The sequence below is a fragment of the Melozone crissalis genome, unplaced genomic scaffold (genome assembly GCF_028551555.1).
Source record: "Melozone crissalis strain CALT ecotype California unplaced genomic scaffold, PUWL_Pcris_2 ptg000002l_1, whole genome shotgun sequence".
NCBI classification, from domain to species: domain Eukaryota; kingdom Metazoa; phylum Chordata; class Aves; order Passeriformes; family Passerellidae; genus Melozone; species Melozone crissalis.
Window position 1 is genome coordinate 22916040 of NW_026535780.1, and position 25028 is coordinate 22941067.

The following is a 25028-nucleotide window of genomic DNA, read 5'->3' on the forward strand; positions in this document are numbered from 1 at the left end:
CAGTTCACCTTGCACTATCTTGTCCACCAAGTTGTTTCATGTCACTGGAAACAGAAATCTCTTCATAGCTGTTTGTTTTCCCTCTCAATTCCTTATTCCATTTGAGCTCATTAGTCTAACAACAGCTTGAGACAACAATCTGTTTTGGATTTGAAGAGTGACTAATCTTGAATCTGTATTAACATCATGAAATTAATTTCTGGTGACAGCAGGGATAATTCTGTACCTGCACTTGCAGGATAGAATGATGTACCTGTTATCTTAATCATATTTAAGCACTTCAGCTGAATTTTGTGTTGCCTGGCACAATAGTGAGTACTTGGATCAAGGTACCAAGATACCACTGCAATAATAAATAAATCTTATTTACCTACAGACAATCCAAGTCTTTATATTGAAATAGTAGAACCCTCCACGACAAGTAAGCTAAAGTTACAGAGGTAAATTCATTCTTTAGAAGGAGCCTTTGAAAGGGAAGACATTAATGTTTGCAGATATGTTGAAAGGCACACCAGACCTTTTACAGTAACAGAGGCATATACAGAATAAACTTCACTTTTATCAGGAGTTTATCATGTCCTTATTTAAAGGAGCAGTACTCATTACACAGTGAAGTTCAAACAGTGCTCTGGATTTCTTTCTGGTTTAAAACATGAAATATCTTAATTTCAAACACAATTTTTCAAACCTTTTCAATGTGTAGTTCCTGCATGTCTACTTATGCATGCAGCGAAATAGGAAAGGCTACTCAAGGCTCAAGCTTTGTTTTTTTGGTTATGTTTTGCTCCTCTTCATAGGTAACCTTAAATTTTGAGAGGCCTCCAGACCACATGGTCAATACCTGAAGTCTCAGAGAAGAGAGACAGCCAGACAGCAATTTTAATTCTGCAACAATACTGAAAACAAAACAGGCAAATCTAAAGAACCTGTGCTCTAAAATCTCATTATAGCAGCTGCATGTTTGCCATTTCTTGTGTAGGAAAGTTCCCCACTGCTGAAATATTCATTATCAATGCACAACAAACTTAGTGAAATGGGGTAGTGTCATTACTGCTGCACTAATGCAATAATAAACCAAAACATATTTACTACATGTATTTATTTGTGGCATTCACCCATACTGAGAATACAATTACAAATTATGCAGATAATACATACAGAAAGATAATGTCATTAATCAAGATGCATGGTATTATTAACAGAAATGTACTTATTTAGATAAGTAAGTAATTTAGGTATCTGATGAGTTTATATTTATCTTTGTGAACAATGGCACCATAAGTGAAATACTCAGAAAAGGAATATGCTCTCATTTTTTGGTTTTTTTAAGATGGTTTCTTTTTTGCAGCATTGTGCTGTTAAAAAAGTATTGTGTCATTAAAAGTCTAACTTAAGAATTGAGATCAAGATTTATTCAGATGCAATTTAGAATGGGGCCCAGCTCCAGTAAACCCATATCACCCATCAAAACAAAGACAACAACTCTCTTCATTCAAACCAATAAACAAGAAATAAAAATATACATGGTACCAGAACAGAACCACGTAGGTTACATTTAAATGTACAATAAATGTTTTAAGTTATTTAGCAACAACTGAGGAGTGGCTAATTAAAAAAAAAAAAAATTGATTCCTTAGGCTCACAGAATTAATTTTGTTTGGGATTTGCAAGGCAATGGCAAAAGAGAATTAGATGTCTAATCAGCATGGGGAGAGAGAATCCACTTTCTTTGAAAATCTCCCACTTACTATGCAATACCTTTCCAGCCTTCCTAAAGAAGTATCTAATGGATTTGTATCCCTAGGTTATTTACAACAAAGGGTTTCACAGCAAAATGGGAAGCGAAATAGGAATAGAAATACAGAATGGATCAAGATTTAACTTCATACAATGTTTCTAAATATTAGTATTTAAAACCCCTTTATTCTGCATACTCAGAAAATAATTCATAAGCCTGTCTGTTCTGTCTGAAAGCAAATGAAATGGAAAACAATTCTAGAAAGGAATTCTATTCAATCAAGTTCTCTCCACAAACATGAAAACACAATTACATGGTACAGTCTGACCCTTATGGGAGGACAAAAAAGTTATCCTTCATGATATATTTCACAATGACCTTACAGAATTATTATATACACGGCAGAACACCTAAATCACTTTTTAATTACCCTTACAAAGAAAGTTTGCTTAGCAACATTTCAACAAAAATGCAAGATTTTCAGCTCAAGTCTTCTTCGAAAGCACAACAAACAGTTCTATTCTATAAATTTTATTTCAGGCAGGTATTAACAACATTAAATTCATCTGGGGAAGATGCACTACATTAACCTAATAAATAAAGGAGTGATCTATACAACAGAGACAGTAGAACTTGAAATATTTCTCATTATTTTTATAAACTAGCAGATAGGAAACTATGGAGAGGCATTAAAATAACTATGGAGTTGCAGCTTATCACCATCTATATCAGAAAGTGTTATTAAATTATTAAGATTTCTTGAGGGGGACTTCTAAGAGTATTTTTCTTTCAACTGAAGCACTTACAAAAAAATCCAACAATAGATTTACCTCTCTTCATAGAAAAAAATAAACCAAATGTGGTTCTGTACTAGGATATATTTTTCACATACAGGAACTTAATATTCCTAATGAAAGGCCTTTTCTAATCACAATATTTTATCAGAGAGGATTATCTTCACATCTTGCTTGCAAGTCAAGGTAAGTCAGAGGTATCTTAGGAATGCTTTAGAAATCAGTGTTTTACTTGAAATTAATTAATCCCTCCCCAAAGGGGTTAATAGCAGGTACAAAAGGCAAACAGTATATACAGCTGCCACTGTCTGCACCAAGCAAATAATTCCAAGCTCAAAATAAGATTAGATTAGAACAGGGAAAAGGACTTGTGTACTTCTTTGCATTTGCTTCAGTGCACCAGTTCAGGCTGGTTTTCTACGAAAGGAAGCACCCCACTGACATAATAGGCAATTCCAAGGGACAGGAGAGCGATGACAATGATGAGGAGCAGCACCCTCCAGAAGCCCAGGTCTTCCACAAACTCCTGCCACGTCGTGCGGAAACTGGAAAGAACTCCTTCACCCTGCTGCAGGTTTGGATTGAGAAGGGAATGGCTTTCCATTGCACTACAAAGGATTAAAGTTAAAAATACATCAGAGTAAAGGAATGCATCTGTCAGTATGACAGTGATCCCACTAAGGGCATCTGAAACATTCTAGATTAAAAATCAAACCCCCCTACTGATTTATAGCATTGCTTCTGCTAAATCAAGACAAATAAGATCAGGAAAACACTTCTAATTCTAAACTTATTTTAGCTGAAAGGACATTTTATTAACCTGTGCAAAGAGAATTATATTTGTGTATGTATAACTGCACTGAATTTTCAGGCCTGCTACCCAGAAGCCTTCAAAGGTCAGTCCCCATAATTCCTACTAAATATGGCTTAGTAAAATATAATGAAGCATAAGTTAAGACCTCAAGGGGCACACATTATTTGTTAATAAAACAAATTATGACTAAAAATAAACTCTGATTAATAAAATGGAAGCTTTAACCAATATTAATTGAGATGCTGAGTTCTGCAGTGACCTTTACTATTCTCCTGGATATCTTTGTTACATGACCCTTCTAAAAAAGCATTAAAAAATCACAGAAAACAATAACTTTGGATAACAAGAAGCTCAGAAACTTTCTGAACAAGTTAGCATTGCTGTGTTTTCTGCCATATGGTGTTCAGTGACTGCTTTCATGTTTTAGCATTCCACTACCAATCTATCAGGCCCCTTAAATTGTCAGACTATAAATGAGGGAGCGGAATTCTCACTTTTCATAAAAAACAAATATAAAATCTGAGAGAGGCCGTCTTCTTGACAATGATCACCTCTAGAAAAGATGTAAGTTGTCTCAAAATCCTGCACAGCCTCTTGTGTAATTCTCCCAATATTGCTGGTTTCACAATTATAACAGGAAACTATCTGTTGCTTATGAAAAATCTCATGAAGAATAGGAAAGCTTTTGCATAGCCTGACTTCACTTAAAATTTTGGCCATCTCCATAGTCTTACTACTTTTTACTTGAGTGAAATTACATACATGGCTGTTTACAGGATCAGGCCCTGACAAACACAGAAAGGAAATGGTGGAATCAATCACATATTCAATGATGTCAATAGCAGAATATAAGCAAAAAAAAAATTCTTTTCCTCCCTTTTAACTGTTTCCCATTACCATATTCCTAGATATTTCTTACAAGACTAATAATAAAAATTTTTAAAAATCAAGGAAAAGTAATTTCCAAGTCAAAATTAATTGTAGAAATGCTGCTGTTCTTCTTGACAGAAATAAATTGAAAAATGATGGTTATCAGAAAAAAGTCTCATTCACAAAGCTCTCTTCTAAGATTACACCATGGGAAAACTTCACACTATTCATATGGTATTTTTTCTCAGGAAGTGTAACCACTGAAGAACAATGAGCCTGAACTCCCACAACTTGCTCAAGTATTGCAGCATCATGTGCATAAGATTTCAGGAATTGCCTATTAAACAGCCTGCATTTTTGTTTTTTTAAATATTTACCATGCTGTAAAGCTATTTTAGCTTACCCACAGGTGCAGGATTTAGTAATCCTCCTTGCTTATTATGATTTCCCAAGCAAAACAAAGGGTTTAGTAAAAGACAGCCCTTTGTGCAGAACAGAATTGCTTACTCTTAAGTACTAACTAGTTAATACGTAACCACAGAGAGGTTAAATAAAGGTGCAATGCAACTTAAGTGGAAAGGTCACAGGCTTGCTCATTAAGAAGGGTACACAGAAAACATTTTTACTATTTTATATTATGACCCAATTAAAACAAATGTTATTCAATATATTTTTTCTTATTACAAATTAGAGCTGCATAAAAACTGGTAATGCAGCAACATGTCAAACAAGAGAAGAGTTTGTGCCACACAGCCCAGACAGATGTTCTGTGTCCAGCAGCAGGTGGGAGTTCACATTTAGACATGCTCGTGGCACAGCCACAGGTCCTGCTGGGCTGTGCAGAAGGACAGATGTCTGTGAGAGAGAGGGACAGAGGGAGCTCTGCCTCCTGGCAGCAGGGCAAAGCAAGCAAAACCAAATTTGACTTGGGAACAGAGCTCTGGCCTCTGCTCCCCGAGCAGCAGCAACTGCCTGTAACAGAGCAGAAAACTGAAGCCAGAGACTGTTTTTAGAAAGAGTGTTATTTCTCCATAGGTTCATACATAATGTAAGAGTTCAGAGGGCAGAGGACAGAAGTCATAAATCTAAGTGTCCCTAAAATGTGAAAATAATACAAAGAAGGGTAAGTGAAACTGTGGAGGTCTGAAAAGCCAACTGGTAAAAAGATATTATTTATTTACAAAGCAAACAGCACACAAGCTCATTTGCTTTGGCTCCTGTAGGCCTCTGTCATTTGTTACTTTGAAAATAATGCATTTCAGACATTTTAAACACGTTCCCAAACAAGCTGGGTAGTGCACTGTTTATGTCTCTGTGCCTGTCCCCAAGGAGAGTTGCTGACTTCCTGGCCAAAGCAAACAATATAACATTTATGAAGGTCAAATAACAGAAAGGAAGCTATGTTTGTTCAAGAGACACCATCAAATCAAAACCCAAAATTTAAATGGGGCTGAGCTGTTCGTCCATATGTTTAAACAAAATCAGCCTAAGTGCATTTGTGTGTGTCAAGACATTTTCAGTAAAAGTTAGTGAAGTCTGAAAGGTAATATGCACTAATTCTTACAATGTACAACCACGTAATTTTGAAAATAAAATTAATTTTCTGTTTCATGGTTTAGAACAGTCTCTCTGACTGGTAAGGTCACCTGATGTATAAAAAAGAACTTCATGGGAGTACTGAGTATTATTTCTGCAGTTTTGTTGGTTTCACCTTTTCTGTTTACTCATCTTAGATCTAACTCCATCTATACAGCTTCTTTTCTGTTTACAGTACAGCCTGTCTGTACATTTTCACATAAACCAAGCAACAGTTATATGACAAAACTCCCTGTCTTTTGTGATATAATGTTCCAGTAGTCATAGTTCATGGTCATCATTAGACAATATAAAAAAATCCACATTTTTTTTGAAGGGGGTAAGCAGCATAATAAGACATATCAGAGAGCAGAAGACACCATTACTTTATACAACAGGACTGATTGTTTTCTTTATGTAGTGAAAATGTCTTGTTTTGTGCTTTGTAGGACTTCACTGCATTTCTCAGGGTAGCATTAACTCCTGGAACTGACTAATGCACCAAGCCTGTTCTCCTTATATGTTTGGTTTTTGCTGAGAAACTTTTTATTTTATAGCATACAATTTTCAGTAATTACAGTTGCATTGCTACAGAATCACAATTTATTGCTATTGATTTCCTCACCCTTGTAACCCCAGGTTTTTGTCTATGCCATCTCAATTTTCCTTGTTTCTTGGTATCACTAACCATGCTTCTACTTCTCATGCTTTTGCTTTTTCATTTAAGAAAATTCTAAATAAGCACAGTCCCAGAACCAGACTTTTAGGAATTCATTATTAACTTTTCTCTAACCCAACAATTTCCCTGAAATGGTCAGCAATTTTCTTGAAATCCTCAGTTCTGCATTAATTATCTCTTTAGTCATCAAAATATTCTTATTTTCCATCTTTTCCAGGACTGCTAACAATACAAATTTTAGATACGACACCATATAAAATTCTTTATTCAGGTTGAGATTGATGAAAAGTCTCCCACCCCTTTTTTTGCATAGAAAATCATCAAAAGGATATCAGGTTAGCCTGTGATGCTGCCACTTTGCATTTCACACTATTTCCCACTTAGCTTTGTGGTAAGTGGCAGAGTATTTGTGTTTGGAACTCTGAATGGAAAATTAGCCTTTTTTTTTTCAGTTTTACCATAAAATTAAAATCTCAGTAGAAGTTCCTTTTTTTTTCTAACATTGGATCGGTTTAAAGAGATTTTTCCAAAATTTAACACTCAATTTTGATTTTTGATTTTTCCAGAATTTAACACTCAATTTTGATTTGATAATGTCAGGCCAAATTTGATATTAGCTGTTTTGAGGAATAAACAATCAAGTCAATCCCAAAAATCTAAAGCCATAAACATTATTTCTCCTGGTAGTTATTTTTGTTTGGTAAATACCTTTCACTTTCAGCTGTCTGCATTGTCTCCAGCTTTGAGTGAGCTCCTCTGTTAAATCCTTTCACCTCCTGCTCCTCTAATGATTCCAGCAGTCTAATCACATCTTTATTCACACCCCTTCGTTTGGCAAGGACAAGTGGTGTTGCACCTTGGTGGTTGCTAAAACAAGCCCATAAAAAGACATAAGAAAATTTTAACATAGAAATTTTGTAACAAGTCAACTCAGCATAACATATTACAATTCAGTAAGTCCTGAGAGCTGTTTTCTGTTTTATCAGACAGTAATAAATTCCAATCTATCCAAGTTACAGCACAATTGGATATAGAAGAAAATAAGTATATTTAGGTTTGAAATTGCACAACTCTTTTCCCCCTCTAATAAAATCAAATTCTTAGAACTCTAATCTAATTGGAATCTGGGTGTTACAGCAAAAAAAAAAACTAAACCAAAAAAAAAACCCCAGTAGATTTATGGCAATGTTCAAGTTTAAGCTTAATTTCAAGAAAGAATTGTGCAATCTGGCTCCTAATAGTTCCTTTTCCATGAGGGTATTAGGACATGAGGCAGAAATGAAATAAAATACAGATGGTCCCACTGCTGCTATTAAAATAATACTGAATAGGTCCAGAGCTGCCTTTAGACCAGGAATTTCCACCAGAGCTGTTTGAAATGAGGAGAAAAAGTTCCAGTCCACAACCCATAAATAATCAGGTCTACCAATAACTAGTTTTGCTGAGTTGAAAACACTAATGAGGAACAGGTGAAAAAGGGACAGATTTAAAAACTCAAAAGGTTTTGACATTACTCCTGGCTTTTGCACACATTGTGAATATGCAGAAAGTTCCACAAACAAAGTAATTCAGCACAGGAATGAAACAGCTAGTTATTTTGCAGCTTGAGAGCTTCCATCTGAGCACTGGCATCTGACAGCTGCTGGGAGCCAGAAGGAAAGAATATACAATATTCTGAGTCACAGACTTTGAGGAAGGGCAGAAACACTGAAAGGAAGCATTGTTACCAGAAGAGTATGGGAATGAACTGACACACACATATACTGTATTTTCTTTGTCTTAGATAGTACCACAATAGAAAATGGGGTGGAGAAATTCTTTTAAAGTAGTCAATGTGATTTTTTCTTTGGTGCCAACCACCCACACCTGGCTGTCTGGCCAAACCAGGGCAGCAATGTCATAAATGAGGCACAATTAGATACAGCAGCTCACACCAGCAGCAGCTATTTAAGTTTGCTTTGCTTTTGCACAGACTAGCAGAAATGGCCTCTTACTGTTTCCCTGCCTTTTTATTTTGCTTTTTTTAAATTAAGCGGTATCTTTGTCAAATAGAATTGCACCAAATACAGCATTTCAGCAGCAGCAGATTTATATGCAAGGCTCTGGTGACAGAAGACTAATGTACTATAAAATAAGTACTGTAAAAAGTGACTCACCAAATATCAATTTTAAGTCCATTAGAAACTAGGAACTGGATGGTATCAACATGGCCACACAGGTGAAGGGCTGTGTTGCCCTGGTAATCAGTGGCTAGCAGGTCAGCCCCAAATTTATGCAAGAGCTGACAGATGTCTACATTTCCTCTGGCTGCAGCCAGGTGCAGGCCAGTGCGGCCCCGGCTGTCGCGGATGTTGGGGTCGAAGCCGCTCTCCAGGAGCCGCTTGGAGTAGTTGAAGTCTCCATCAATGCAGGCCTGCAGCAGAGGCACATTGGTCTGCGAGGAGTCGTTCACAAAAACGTAGGACATGGCTCTGACTCTCTCAGGAGGAGGGGAGCAACCTGCAAGCAAAAGGGTGAAGAAATGATGGTGAAACCAGGCAAATAAACACAATGCTAATATTCACTAGACTGCTCAGGTCCCACACAAGAATGCAAACTAGCTTACAGGTCAGCTCTGAAAGCCTCCTGTCATACACATTAACTCTGTGTGCTGCATTCCCTTCTGGTCAAAAGAAAGAGCTCACACCTCTGGAAAGAGCAGCAAAGCTTTGTTAGGAGAGGAAACTGGTAAGATCTCTGCCACAGATGCCAGACAGGTGATTAGTTTTCAACCTAATAAGGAACCAGTAGTAGTAGTGATATTAAAGGGCAAAACCCCACAGATTGGGACAGAAAGGAAGAATTTTTCATAAATGAGGAAACTCTAAACAATTCAGTCCACTGGTACAGTCACACTAACTGCAATTTTTACCAGCTATAAGCAAAGCTGCTCCAATGGATTTTCAACCTCTGATTTTGAACTTCAATGCACAAACTACAGTACAGATAAAAATGCTTAATAAAAATACTAATTTATTCATTCTGCAATAAATGTATTTTTCAATAGTCTTTGAGAACATTATTTTTACAGTGTCAGAGATACACAAACTGTAGAACAAACAAGAACAGCAATACAGAACACAGAAAACTGAATGTATTAGGTGAAATTGCCCACTGAAAACTGGAAGTGGGTGCAAGGAAGACAATGGTAAAATCAAGCACAGAGCTACTGAGGGTTTGAGTAGAACCTCAAAACAGAGAAATACAAATGCAGTTTCTCTGGCTTAATACTAAATAAAGGATTAAACCCTTTTCTGTATCAGGACAAACATAAAAGACAAAGACAAATGTTTCACCATGGATTACTTGGTATAGAATATTTGATGAACTATGATTTCCGTTTTGCAGAAGAATATTTTAAGGGTGAGTCAAATCACGATGACACCACATGCTTACGGGACACAGAAAAGATTACTTGAAAACAATAAGGAAAAAGAGAATGGTTTAGCAAGAGAATGGTAAAATGTTCATGATGCAATTTTAAGCAATGAAAACATCTAGAAGACTGGACAACAGTCCTCTTTTTGTACTGCCTCAGAGAGGTGGAAAAAATAAAAAAAATCATGTAAGCAAGTAAAATTCCTCTAGAAGAAATCTCAATAGATACATGACAAAGTTAAAGTGATAGGAGGGAAATGTGATTTTACTAGATGAGCTTGGAATAGAAAGTGAACTGAAATGTCACTTGAAAACAGTATTTTTCACTTGCCCAGGGGTTCTGTTCTGGGCTCACGGTGTAGCAGTGCTCTGATTAGCTATCTGAATCTCTTATTAAAACTGCTATACACAGATTTAAATTTTCTCATCTATATAAGGTATCCCTCCACACCAGTGCACTCATTCAGCCAGGAGAATGGAAACATGGCCAGTAGCCAAAGAATTCAATTTAAAACCTCTCCTTTTATGAGAGTTCATAATGTCTATATTTTATAGCTCTTCCCCCATGTTTTAGATCAAATTCAAGATCAAAGTACCTCCAGAAGTAATTTCAAAATGTGTACACACTGGTCTGAATAACAGCTCCAGCACTGGGGGCCGTTGAGTTTAATAAATCATATTTAAACTTCACTCGGCTGTGTTTCCTATCTGGACAAATTCTGCTACATATATCAACACTTGTCTAGTTTTCCAGTGCGGGAATGCACAACATTTTTTTCTTTATTGGATGCTGAAGAGAAAGAGATAGAAATAAATTCTATGTCTTGGTATCTGTATAAGGAATGATTCTAAGCAGAGTACATTCCTCTGGGCTGCAAGTATGTTGTTAAGCACGTGACAGTACATCACTGGCTCAAGAACTCTTTTCCACAACCATCTCCAACAGCAAGTGGCCGGTTCACTGATACACCATAAAACTTAGTGTGAGACTGGAGTCATGCAGGGCACTGACAGCCTCCTTATAACCCTATACAAAAAGAAAGGAAAATGTAATTACTTAAATTTTCAGTGAATACGTTACAACCCCCTGGATGCTACAAAGCTATGATTCCCGGCTGACAGCAATTTCAATTTTCTTGCTCATTTTCTACCCAAATCATGAATGATATGAGAATTTTTCTTCCACTCTGCTCATCCAGTGTTCACTGAGAAAAATAATGGGCCCAGTTTCTCTGTGATGTGATTGTGACCTTCATATTCTGCACTAAATCTTCCCTAAAGCAAGATCATAAATAATTTTAAAACCTCCAATTATCAGCCATAGTAGCAGCATATCAATACCACAAACCCCTACTCACACTTGACAAAAAGTGGTTTGCTTGTAAAATAATGCTTCCAGTGTTTAAACCTGCTTAATAAAACAAGGCCTACCATAAATCAACATGAGAATATTATACTGGAAGAAACGTAGGCTGTTTGAGAAACAGCATGACATGCTCTGTTAAATATAAGCTAATGGCTGTATTTTCATACCAGACGTGTATGTGTGGTAAAGCCTTAGAGAATTCCCCAACTGTGATGAAACATTAGCTAATAATACCTAGGAAAAAAGTCGCCTCCTTATCTTCTCAGAAAAGGAAGCACAAATACTAGCAGTTAACAGAAAGTGTAACTGGAACACATTCTGATTCAGAATTTATCATCACTAAAATCTAGAACTGATCACTCATGTGTAGAAGACTAAAGTAAAACCTTAGTATTTCACAGTAAGAAAGACAAAGATGAGGCAAACCCTTCTTCCCAATACTTGAAGATTGTGGACTAAGCAAATACATTCACAAAAAAAAATCTGGACCATCTGGTTTCATTTATCTTTGTGATTAAAAAGATTTTTTTCTACTAACACAATTCTATTTCACATATGGCTAGCTAACCTGTGCCAAATACAAGCTGCACACAAAGCTGAACTATGCACCATCTTTAAAATGTCAGTCCCAAAACAGCATGGTCTTGCCTTAAAATTAACCCAACCTAGCAAAACTTCCTGTGTAAGAAAACTCATTTAAAAATCACAAGTAAAATTAATTAGATATTTTTCATTAAACAAATGGTGATTGCACTTCTGCCCACAGTATCAAAAAAGCTTATTATTGCAATGATGATCTGATACAAGACTCAGGAGCAAAATTTAGAAACAAAACAGCATTAGCCATTCAATTTAAATTGCTTCTGAAAGGTGAATCAGGTAACAACTCTGAGCCTGTCCACAAGCTGATATCCTACTACTAAGGACGGATTTCATAAGCATCAATTAGGACAAATGGACTTGCATTAGTAATAAGACACAAAATATTGCAAAATGACCATCCTGAACATCCCAAAAAAATACTACTACTACTTAAATAAATCTAATTTTTAAAAAGAGAAGTAAATCACTGCTTGTAAAAATGCATCACTATCTACTGAAAATGTATCTGTAAAATAATATTTTTTGTTAAAAAAAAAGGTTTGCTTTTAATAACTTGGTACTTTGACTGAAAATCAGTTTTGTGAAAAAAAGTAAATTCAAAGACATCCTCCCAATCTAGAAGGATTCCCATTAGAAAGGCATAATGTAAGAATGCATTTTCCCTAGATTTATACATTTCTTTAGGCCTCAACACAATGTACTTCTTAATTAATAACTTCAGAAATTATGCTGTTAGCCTCTTCAATGACACATATAGCACAAGATAAGAAAATTTAACCAAGCTGTTTTGTTTTCAAAAAGAATGCTTATATTAAGTGATTCTGTAAAAATAATTTATTTACTAGGAGTCAGTAGTCTCTCACTAAACTGTGCACAATGGTAACTCATTGTCACACACTCATCTGTTGCAGGACACATTCTCATCTGCAGAAGTCAGGAGTGGTCTTGAAAAATTCAAACCACAGAGCTAAATGCAAGTTCTGTCACTTCTTAAACTAGTCCTAAAATTTGCGTTAACTGTGCACAGTTTTATTTTACTAAATATATGCTGTGGTCTCTGCTTTCTCCTTAAGTCCAACAGCTACCAAACAGCCCCAGGAACAGGAGAGAACAGCTCCACATGAGAAACACCATCACTCATTGGATGCATCCCTCCACTACAGAAGTATTAATGAACCTGCCAAATTGGGATTAATCACCAGTCACTGCTCCACAGGACATACTAATTCTGGATTTTCCCCATTACATTCAGGAAAACTGAACTAACTGCCCCTATTTTAAAACAACGCATCAGTACCACAGAACACTATCAGATCGCTCCATCCTCGAGATTTCTCACTATTAATACAAACTCTGACATCTAGAACCCAGGCATCAGTAAGATCACCACTAGGGAAACTGCCACCACCAAGAAATGGAAACTAAAACAAATCCCGGAAATAGTAACCTCCTCTGCCAGCAAACACACCATACATGTTACTTGCAAAATTTGCATTTTTCAACTCCCTTGGGGTAAACAGCATCCTCTTTCTGTAATGCACTTTGAGAGCACTTCAGTGGCAGTGCCTTGCAGAGCTCTTCCTCTTCATTATTTAATGAAAAACATTCCAGTACTTTGCTTAAAATGCTGAGGGAGAAATTCCTTGCTAAGTTTTCACGCACACGCGAATTTATGTGTAACTTACTGAGAAGTAATTTAACTGAATAAATATTATATTTAGTAAAAAATGATGTGATCAACTCATTTCCATTTAGGAAAGAACTCCATTATGTACATCAAAATCCACTTAAGTTCTGTATTTTCTATTAGAAATCTTTATCTTTTCAGTACAACTGGAACAGTTTTATGGCTCCACCAATATGGAACTGCTGCTAAAAGCAGCACCTCAGACTAAGCACAGCATGATGCCTATTTTACATACTGCTATATTCTGCAGATTTTCCCTTTCTAACTTTAGCTATTTTTTGAACAGTTCCTGGATTTGAGGTATCACAGCAGGTTTATAACACCTACATGCCCTCTCATGTCCCTAGTCAGCCACATGGGCAGGTGCCAACAGAATAACATTATTTATGCCATTTGTTTCCAATCATTCCCATTCCCTTATGAGACATGAGACATCCAGGTAATGATCTCTTGATGTCAGGACCATCCTGTAAGCAGAAACACTGGGACACTGCACATACAAAGGGCTTTACAAGTACAGGCTACAAAGTGCTTTATGAAAAAGCTTTAACAACTATTGCTGCTGTTATGGATCAGCAGATGATGGCTTTGGGAAACAGGGAGCTTTGCTCATTATTGCCCACTATGTCAACACTACAAGATAAAAAATATACAAGGCCTCAAATGCCAATCCAGGGTTGCAGGATGCTTCCCCAGTTAAAATAGTACAAGCTTTGTGTACTCAGGTACACAAAAAAAAAAAAGGGAAAAAAAAGAAAGAGATCATTCATTTAAAATGCCTTTATTAACAAGCAGATTCACAAACATTTTATCCTTGCTAAACTTAACTGGTAATTCAGTTGCATTACATGTTTGGGCACATTTAACTTCAATCAAATATACAGTTAAGTATTTTTGAACATTGCTCATCTTCCATCTTCTGTACAAGAACTATTTAGGAAAAAAGGCAATTTACAGATTTTTTTCAAATAATCTGTAACTAATTCCTCACAATTGGTTCAGTTAAACCAGTATATAGCTGCAGTACTTCTCTGATCATTGTGGCCAGTTTGAATACATCTGTTTTAATATAAAGTTACTGAATCATACAAGTCATAATTATCAACCTCTTCACAAAGCTTTACCTGAACTCCCTTTTTGTTTCTGCTGGGAACACGTAGGGTGTATGCTGGTCAAGAAAATATTAAAAGTTACTACATACTGTTTTGTTATTGGTTTAATAGTCTGGTTATTAACAGAGTAACGAGAATTTGTCCCACTCTTAACTAAGCGTTTGTGTCTAAATTCGCAGCAGCCTCGGAGCAGCCGTCTGGAACAGACACTGGCTGAGGAGGGCTGTGTCCGGCTGGCTGCCGAGGCAGGAGCAGCACGGGAGGCTGGACGGACACTGCCACCACGTGGAGTGCTGGATTCCTGTCCGAATGGAGGGACAAGCAATCACAGAATGCCGTGAGATGGGAGAGACATGAACAGGTCACCTGCCACGGCCAGGGACACCTGAGACACCACTACCCGGGCTGCTCCCAGCCCCAGCCAGCCTGGCCCTGAACACTGCCAGGGATGGGGCACCCACGGCTCCTCTGGGTATCTTGTTCCGGTTGTTCTTCACCCTCACAGGAAAGCATTTCATCCTTATATCCAATCTAAACCTTCCCTCTGTCAGTTTAAAGCCATTCCCAGTTTCATGTCCTTGTAAAAACCCCTCTCCACCTTTTTGTAGGTCCCCTTTAGGTATTGGCATGGTGTGTAACCCTTGACTCACACAGACCACTTTTTCTACATTTGTGGTGTTTTCTACTATCCTGGGAAGGAAATTATGAAAGGCCTGAAAATAAGATTTTATAAAACTTTATTAAAAGGATTCTGAAATCCAAACTGCTACTTCCTTGCAGTATAAACAGCATTCTCATTTAATCTCTGATTCTCTATTAGTGAAATGAGGACTTAGGTATGGTTGCTTGAGTTCTGAAACCAAAGGTATTTAATTTTAAAAAGTATGTATTTATGCCTGTTTCTTTAAAAATACCCAAAACTAAATCCAAAACATCCTCACACAAAAAACCTAGTCCTTACCTAGACAAACAGTAAGTCTGAGATGACATATTAACTAACATGGGGAAAAACTTTCTGTGCCCAGGAGGAATCATCAGAAATCAGAACTTAATAAAAGCAATAAAGCAAAGTAAGATCCTGAGACCAAATGATTTGTTATATAGTTCATATTTTCTTACTTTTTCCCCCTATAATATATATATAATAGCTTATATGTCCTTAGTCATGCATAACCTTGATGACATGGCCTCAGTGTGAAACATCAAATCTGGTTTAGTGGCTAGTGAACAGAAACAAGTCACTTTTAAAAGCAGATGTCTCCTAAATTTGTGAGTCATTTATATATAACTGTATGCTCAACTTCACCTTTGAGAAAATATCTTGCTCTGCTTATTCATTGAAGTTCATTATTTTATACCAACAATGTATTTACATCAATGTACCAATGATAAGACAACTAAGAGTGTCAAACATGCAACTCTTACTACAAGTGCTGGATACACATATTTCTGTTCAGAATTTTCATGTTCACACAGTAAATCGCTAAACCAGTTTATCAAAGACAAATAGTAAATTGATAAATTTACTCTTTCAAATATTTTAAATATCTATCAATGCAGCATGACTTTAAAAATGTAACAGCATCACAGTGGATTTATGTAACAAGATAAAATGGTAACACTATTAAGGTTGTATGTCTAACTGCTATATACATAGTGATACTACCTTTGCATAAATAGTTGCTTCACTATGCTTAGACTCAAAAAATTTCTCCATGTAGGCAAACATGTAGTAGTAAAAGTGACTGCCCAACTTCAGTCTAAAGGGACTGAAGGGAGTAAACCAGCAGCCTAAGCATTCTCAGGACAACAGGCAGGTCTGAGGAGAATGAGAGGTCAGGTTCAAGCTCCTGATCTGCACAGGGGCTGGAATTGACCAGAAATGCAATGAAAGATGATTGAAAAGAACCTGAGAGTGAGGTACCTCAATTGATGTTTACCAACTGCATCAATTTATCCTGCTGAGCCTGAAAACAAAAGACATCACATGTGCAGGGGGAACTTCTACCTTCAGATAACTTAGTAACAGCAACTCATCTGTAAAAGACCCAATCAATATTCAGCATGAAACCCAGTGTCTAGTCAATGAACAGCAATACCCATGTGTCGTGGTTTGAGAGGAAGTGAGTTCTTTTGGGATGCTGTGGTCAAACCAATAGGTGCTCAGATTTGAATATTGGCACCTGGTGTGGCGACTGAGGACATGGATATGCCTCTGAGAACACAGGGGGTTAAAAGCAGAGAACTTCCAGGAAAACTTTCTGAGAAGGTGCCCGGCAGGGCAGCATGGGAGTTCTGGACAGGCAGAGCCTGAGATTTTTAACCCTTTTCTTGGATGATGGAAACTTTACAAATGCTGATCCTCCTGGAGCTGAATGAGAAAAAAGATAGAGATGAGATAAGAGCAAACGGGCCACGAGAGAAGTGGAGAAGAATCTTGGGTGGCAGGAGGTGATGGAGTGGTCTTTAGCTGGACTTTTCTTGTACAGCCATGGACAGAACAATTTTTTCCTGTGATACAGAGACTGCATTTAGGGAGAAGCAATGGAGTGCAGTGATGTTATGTGAAAGAGTGCATGAACAGAGACAACAAGTGAGGAGGGTGGTTGGTGCCCTTGATCTTCAGTGGAGGAGATCTCTGTTCTTGAGACCCCTCGGCCCCAGGGGGTGAAATCTGGGGGGGACAGGTGCCCCAAAAGTGAGAGACTGTGCTCTTTTTGGAACTGGACAAAGTACCCTTAAAAGGAAAACCCTAGAAGCAGCTCTGGTCCATGTGCAGTGGTGAGAGCACTGGGCATGGAAAGAAGATGTCACCATGGCAAATGACCTCCAGGCAGTGTCACCTGTGACAGGAAACACAAGAGGTCTCAACTGTGTTTCCAGGGGAAGCCTGTGGCACAAGAGGGACCCCTCACTCCTTGATGAACTGAGAATTGATTATCTAAAGGGTGGTGATGGACTGAGAGTTGGTGATCTGAGGGATGGATGTATTGGAAATTTGGTGGGGGGAGGAGGAAATGTTTTTGGAAGGTTTTCATTCTTTCTGTGTGTTTCTTTTTACTTATAGTTCTAGGTTAATAAAGTTTTCTCTTCTTTATTTCTAAGTGGGAGGCTGCTTTGCTCTATTCCTGGTCACATCTCACAGCAGACACCAGGGAGAATGTATTTTCATGGGGGCACTGGCATTGTGCCAGCATCAAACCATGACACCACGTTTCTTTAAAGAGGTTTGACAAGTTCTATTTGAGGAAGGATAAGGAGAAACTGTGAAAAAAAGTCCACGTCAATTATGACTTCTGTGAACAAAGAGCCAACATAAAGCAGCCACAGCAGATCCCAGCAAAGGTCCTTTCAGGCCTAGTGTAAGTTTTGAAATGGTGGCAAAAAGCAGAGGCCAGAAAGAACATAGAATAGGGCAAGCATATATAATTCTGCTTTTTCTATTCAAAATGGATGGGGTTTTTACGTATTTGGCTCCACCACCACCTCTGAATCTGCTCTTTCTCCTCTTCAACACAGATACTTTTAATACCAACAACATACTCTGGTAGGTTCTCCAACTCAGTTCTTATGAAGAAAATCTTTTGGTCTTGCTGAAGCAGGGGCTTGGCAGCTTCCCTTGTGGACCCCCAGCTCTGCTGCAGGAAGAACAGACTGTTCACATCTGCCTGTTCTTTTCCTGCCAGTCATGATTCTACAGACCCTCATCACAGCCTCCTCCAGGATGAATTTTGAAGTCCAGCTTTCTTGGTCATTCCTCATTTGGAAGGGGGTCTGTGTCTGTGACCATTCTTGTTTTGCTTCTCTGAATCTCACTCATTTTTACTCTGTTTTGTGAGCTGGGAGACAGAGCAGGGTTGACTTAATCAACATGTGTGGGGTGAACCATGGATTAACAAGTGTCATGACAAAATTCTTTGCTTTGTTTTTCACTTGTTTCTTCAGTAATATTCCACTGTTTGTTTTCCACTTTTCCACTGCTGCTTAATGCTGTTGCTACATTTTCATGGAACCATTCATCAAAACTCTAAGATACTTCCCATTACTGAGAAGTAATGGGAAGGTAGGATTCTCTTTATGCTGAGTCCCTCTACTTACACTAAACTCATGTGCCAGTATATTATCCAGTTACTCAGTTTTACAGGGCTCTTCTGCAGCTTTTCATAGCTGACTCTATCTTTACAACCCACGTTCTGGCAAACACTACCACCTTGTTGCTCACTGCCTTTTCTAGGCAGTACATGCAAATTCCAACAGTTCAGAAGCCAGAACAGAACCATGCAGAACTAAAATTATTCCAGTCTTACTGATCATAAGTTGACTAAACTGATGTCCTGGATGAGGCTGATCTGGCTCACCCAGCGCTCCGCTTTCAAGAGCAGCCACCAGAGATCCTCCATTGCGAGAACACGAGCCTGGCTGCTTCCTGCAGTCCATTCTCCATTCTTCTTTATAATTTTTCAACCCAACAACTTCTTCATGTAAGAAATATCTTTGATGCTACACACATCCACTCTCCTCAAACGCCTCTAGTATGATACTTTGTTTTAATGCTTCCTGAAGATCCACATCACCTCTATCTACAACCCTACTCAGTAACCCTGAGGGAAAGCTGATGAGTTTTGGATGTAGCAAAACTCTGAAGATGTACCCATTCTCAGAGAGAACAACCCCCTAAGGTACTAACACATAACACAAACAGGCATTTTCTTCTGTGGATAAAAAACTCCAAGGTGAAGAAGACACACAAGTGTTTTACACCATCCACAGGAAGCCCATACACCCCAAGCCATTCCTGAAATGTCCTGCTGCCCTCCTTCTGTCACCATCCACTAGTGCTGGTCACTGAGCAGACACTCTAACACACTCTAAGAGGTCTTGAGCATGCTGAAGAATATAATGAGCAGTACAGGATTTATGCCTTTGAGTTTATATTATAAAATTCAGCTGATGTAGCTGCATTACTTGGATGTCAGAAGTTTGCTGACTGACAAAACTGGTGTTTAAGCAGGTCTGTTCCACAACCAATCGAAATTTCATTGAAAAAGTGAAAGAAAAAATGCCACTTGGAAAAGTGGTGCTGATACATGAATGATAACAGAATCTAAGTCCTGTAAGTACAGACAAGGCTGCAGTGGGGGACTGCACAAGATAAAACCTTTTTTCCCACATATTTATTAAGTATCATCTTTAAATAGCAAAGCAAACCACAACAAAACTGACCATTTCAATATCTGTGCTCTTGACTTAAACACACAATAAACACTCAGAATGGAAATTTGGAAATGGGTGGAACAAACCCATGCACTCAAGACAGGCCTGCTGCCTACTCTAACAGCATTCTATGGATGGTCTCTCTCCAGAAAGCCCAATGCTTCAGGGATCATGTGTTTCACGTAACATGTATAAACCAATGCTCTCTAAAACATCTTATGTGCTTATTAACTGATCTATCTGGAAGTGAAACATCCACAATCGAGATCATGTGGGGAGATATTAACTGACAGACTGACCAAAAGAAAAGAGTGACAGCCCTCAAAATTCCAGCATACCCAGATCCCTAGAAGAGCTTCTAGTAGTAGTTCACTCCTTGGACAATCAAGTACCTCAGGTCTGAGTTGCAGATGAGGACTTCAAGGCCACAAGTGCTCAAACGTTAAGTTCAAAAGAACTTGAGGTGAGATAACAGTTACCTTAAAGCACTGCTTCAAATCCCTTGCTCTTGCCGATGAGACAACTTTAACTGAAGGACACCAAAACCTGAAGAGAGGAAATCTTTGTCACTGATTACAGATCAGAACTGAATTTCAGAGTCCCCTCTTGCAGAGGCAAACTCACACTGCTCTGGTAAGAAGGCAACAGATGCACATTCTACACTTCAACCTTCACCTCATCTCAGTGTACTCATCACTTTTTCTTCGACACAAAAAAGTCAGCAATCAGCCATTGTCACTTCCTGACTGTCACCAACTCTACTATAAAGACGGCAAACATTACTATAAATATTTTTCTTCTAAAAAGCAATTTAACAAGTTATTGCTAATAGCCTATTTCACAAACAAACAAAAAAGAAAAACTGATCTATAGTCTACAGGTAACACTAAACTTAGGCCTCTGCTGCAGCAAACAAAAATATTATTTTTACAAACCAGCCACATTCCATCTAGTAAGTGTTCAGTTTTTGCTCTTCCTTGGCCTTTTGAAAGGCTGGTCCTAAATATCAGTGCTCGCTGATGGTTAGAAATTTTCATATATTATTCATCTTAAAATGTATGTTAAATGATTCATGTATTAACATGATCCTTTAGTTCAATTTATTTCCCTCACCGTGTTTACCTTGCTGGTTAAACAGAAAACAAAATTACAATTATTCTGCAAAATTTAAAAAAAGCCAAATGCCTCTTCCAACAGACTTTTAACTTCCCTACTTGACCTTGGCATATCTTCCTGTTTCTGTTCCAGTTTTTTTGCTGGGAATGATTAACATTATACAGAGAATTCTAGAGTTCTGTTCATGGGTAATAGTAACTCCTTTAACTGGATCACTGTAGTAACCATTTACTTTTTCTGCAATTCAATATCTTGTAACTACATAACATTCTTTTGGTTTGTGTTGCTTTCAACTGGTAAGAATTTGTTCTACATATTTTTTGCTTGCAAGGTAACAAGTCTAAACCTTCATTCTTTAAATTGTTATTAAACTTACTTCATATCCTTTTTCTCAGGATCACCCAATTCTTTCTGGGTAGTACTATAACCCTCTTCAATAATGTCAGTGCTTCCCAACTCCCCATCACTATCAAATTAAGACAGTAAAGTTTTAATTGCTACATCAAGGCCTCTATATTTTGTAAGATTGGTCTTAAGACTGATCTTCAAAGAACTAATTTTATACCCTCTGCTACTCAGATTTGATGGATTTTCGATTCAATATTACTCACCACAGTTTGTTTCTAGTTACTTCCCTATCCTGTCTACAGTTCAGGTGTTATCCCTACCTTTTCACCACAATAACAACGTGCAGCAGCTTTAGTGTGGTCTAGAAAATTAAAAAGGGAACTACTCCATTTCCCATATAAACAGTAACTGCTTCATCAAAGACAGTTATGACAGCAGGTTAAAACATGTATTTCAGTCTCACTTATCTCGTTTACCCCTCGAAATCACGTTCAAAGCCGCTCACTTACCGATGCCCTGTCAGCAGGGCGGCCCCGTCCCCTCCCCTCCCCTGAAGGCTGGCACTGCTCCCGCTGTTCTCCCACCAAACGGCATCACAGCGCTCCACCCCTCGGGCTCGCGGGCCGGCCTGTGCCCAGGGCCCGTCCCCGGCTCCCTCCCCAGGCCTGGCACGGGCGTGTCGCGGTGACAGCGCCCTGGGTTCCCTGCCGTGCCCTCCCCGGCCTCCCGCTGCCGCCCCGGCCCCGCGCTCCCGTCCCGCTCCCGCCGTACCTGCGCGGGGCTCTCGGGGGGCGCGCGGCGCCGGGCGGAGCGAGCGGCTGGGCGGGCGGGCGCGCCCCCTGCTGGGCGGAGGCCGCCGAGCGCTCCCTCACGGCACTCCGCGCCGGGGACTGGGCACGGGGCAGGGCCCGGTGCGGGGCCGGCCCGCGAGGGGCTGGAAAGCAGCAACAGCGGGGCCAGCAGGAGCCGGGCAGTGATCGGCCCCCCGTACTCGGCTCTGGTCACGGCACCCCTCCTGTACTGGGCTCAGGACTGGGCCCCGCAGTTCAGGAAGGGCACTGAGGAGCTGGAGCGAGTCCAGGAGAAATAAACAGGGCAAGGAGACTTCTCCTTTTTAATGCCTTTATTAAAAGTGATCAGCTCAGGATTGGGCAGCTTGACGCGGCTGCAGTCTCCCGTCGTCCCTCCCAGGGCGACCCAGAGGAGGAGAATATGTACAGCTTTTTACACTAGGACCAGAGCTAAGGATCAAGTCCTCGTAGGAGCTTCCAGGGGGAGATGATCCCATCCAATGTTACTTTTCCCGGCCCCGTCCCGCCCGGTCTCGGTGTCGGTACAACTCTCTTGGCCAGGGCGAGAGGGACTCCGAAAGTGTTCCGCATCTCTGCAGGCTCAGCACTCGGCTCCTCACGTCCAGACATCACTCCAGTCTCTCAACTCTTAGGTGGCTCCTTGTTTTTGGGGTTTTCTCCGTGCATTTGGAATAGGGGTCCCACACAGCATGCTGGTCCTTAGAGTTATTTTGCATATCTCTCCCCTCTAATGTCTTTTCTCCTCACTGTTCGGGAGGTACCGCACCCCCCACTGTCTGAGAGAAGAGCTATTAACTCGCCCCAGCCAGGGCTTTTACCGATACAAAAACAACTATTAACAACGACGACCGGTAATTACCATAACACAGGCAGCAGCCCAGCAGTAGTGGTAACCTTTTTCTCACGGAAAAAAATCAACTGAATTTTTGTTCATAACACAGGGAAGGGCAGCGGAGCTGGGTAAGGCTCTGGAGCCCAAGCCCTGAGCGGAGCAGCTGATGGGGCTGGGGGTGCTCGGCCTGGAGCAAAGGAGGCTCGGCCGGGACCTGAGCGCTCTGCAGAGCCCTGAGAGGAGCCTGAGGCCAGGGGGCCGGGTTCTTCTCACAGGTAACAAGAACAAGGGACAGCACAAGAAGACATCGCCCCAGGCTGTGCCAGGGGTGGGTGGACATTAGGAGGAAACATTCTTCACGGAAAGGGCGATTAGACACTGCCCGGAGAGGTGGGAGAGGCTCCAGCCCTGGAGGTGTTTAAAGACTTAAATAGTGGACCATGGTGTGGTTGATGGGGTGGTGTTCCGGCAGAGGTTGGACTCCGTCTCAGAGGTCTTTTCCAACCTAACTGATTCTGCGATTTTCACGCTGCTGTGTGTGCTACCTCTATAACGCCACAAAAATCAGCAAGATAAACATTCAGGCAAAAGTACAGTGCCTCTGTCCCCGCCTCACCTCAGCACCAAGGTTCTCTGAGTATATGTGAATGGAACCGGGCTGAGAGGGGAGAAAGGGTGGGGGCTGAAGCTATTCTACTTCACCCAAAAATATCAGTGTAGCTTTTTTTTTTTTGGATGGATGATAACTCAGCAGGTCAGTAAGCGAACCACAACAGCCTGGTGTGCTTGGAAGGATCAGAGGAAATGCATGCCTTTCCCAGACAATGCCAGGGGGGCAATAGCCTGCTCAACCATCACACTAATTACAGACACTCACAGAAACGTGACAAGCTGATATGTAAATACTTTTTCTTGCTAATAGACTAGCACCTTTTCCTGTCAACCCTCCCCTTTCTGCTGGAACAGTGTCTGGGGAAAGGTAAAACAAAACAAAAACCATAGTCTCAGCACCCATTCTCACTAGTAACTAGATTTGTAAAAACTCTAAAGAACAGTGCACAGGCAAAGAATGACAGCAAAGGTTTTTGGTTGGTTTGTGGGGGTTTTTGGATTTGGCTTGGTTTTTTGTTGTTTGTTTGGGTTTTTGTTTTTGTGGGTTTTGTTTTTTGGTTTCTTTATAATTCAAGACTTCAACAATGGGTGTATGATTTTCAGACAATTAATTTTGAAAGACAGTATCTAAAATAAATTATTAAGGTCCTCTTCTCTTGTTTTCTCAAATACACAGTCATCTTCATTTGGCCTAACTAAAAATCTTTTCCTTGAGATACAACCCAAATGAACTACATGCAGTGGAACAAATAAACAGTTAGAAGGGCATATGCATTTCAGTAATTATAGGTAGATACAAACAAGCTAGAAAATCTCACTTAATACAGTTCAGGTTGATCTCTTTGGGATATTTCAGAGAGAACAGAATTATTTTTTTCCTGCTGGAGTAGGACACAAGAACAGTTTCTTCTGCTCTAAGGCTTATTACAATGTACTGTATGTGTGGATTGGACAGCAGTTCCAAATGTGCCAATATCGATGTTGTTTGGCATTACAGTGACCACAAGGACATATATATATATATACAGATACTTTAACTGCTGAGTAGACCTGAATTAGATTGACTTCTGTTAATCACACATTCTTTAACCATAACAACTGCATAAATGCTGCCTTTCAACTCCACTTTTCCTAAAGGGTACCCAGTACTGTCTGAAGCTTCTGAACACCATAGCATCTGGCAGGTATAAGCAGGCAAATTATACTATTCCGTTGCCTGTATCTGCAGTTTTCTGTTGTATTAGGAAAACTTATGGCACTGATTTATCTTCTTGATACATGTTTGTACAGTAAATGTCCTGAAAATCTAATGAAAGTGTTTATCATGAAGCTATGGTAACCATGCTGCAGTAACTAGCATCAAGGCATTAGGAAGCTGGAACCAGGTTTTGCATGCATTATCTCTGTAGAAGTTATTTCACGCCTGTTTCAAGATTTCT

General features: G+C 39.4%; 1 protein-coding gene across 4 annotated transcripts; it reads right to left on the reverse strand.

Moving 5' to 3' along the window:
- Positions 1-1082: 1082 nt before the first annotated feature.
- On the reverse strand, positions 1083-22156 carry ANKRD46 (ankyrin repeat domain 46). Of its 4 annotated transcripts, none has more exons than XM_054295922.1 (5): positions 22105-22126; positions 20349-20415; positions 8627-8969; positions 7179-7337; positions 1083-3140 (listed from the first exon to the last, which is right to left on the reverse strand). In XM_054295922.1, the coding sequence occupies exons 3-5, from the start codon at positions 8935-8937 to the stop codon at positions 2924-2926; spliced, it is 687 nt and encodes a 228-aa protein (XP_054151897.1). In that variant the 5' UTR covers positions 8938-8969; positions 20349-20415; positions 22105-22126; the 3' UTR covers positions 1083-2923. The 4 variants fall into 4 exon arrangements, with proteins under 4 accessions (XP_054151897.1, XP_054151886.1, XP_054151916.1 ...); XM_054295911.1 differs by lacking the exon at positions 22105-22126 and adding an exon at positions 21843-22049; XM_054295941.1 differs by lacking the exon at positions 20349-20415 and having other exon boundaries at positions 22105-22156.
- Between the last annotated feature and the right edge of the window lie 2872 nt (positions 22157-25028).

Excerpts from the sequence above, each read along its gene's own strand:
- ANKRD46 (XM_054295941.1), bottom strand. The coding sequence starts at position 8,937 with ATGTCCTACGTTTTTGTGAACGACTCCTCGCAGACCAATGTGCCTCTG. Across the intron at positions 7,338-8,626 it reads GGACTTAAAATTGATATTTG|CAACCACCAAGGTGCAACAC; the intron begins GTGAGTCACTTT and ends GGCTTGTTTTAG. Across the intron at positions 3,141-7,178 it reads CAGACAGCTGAAAGTGAAAG|TGCAATGGAAAGCCATTCCC; the intron begins GTATTTACCAAA and ends AATCCTTTGTAG.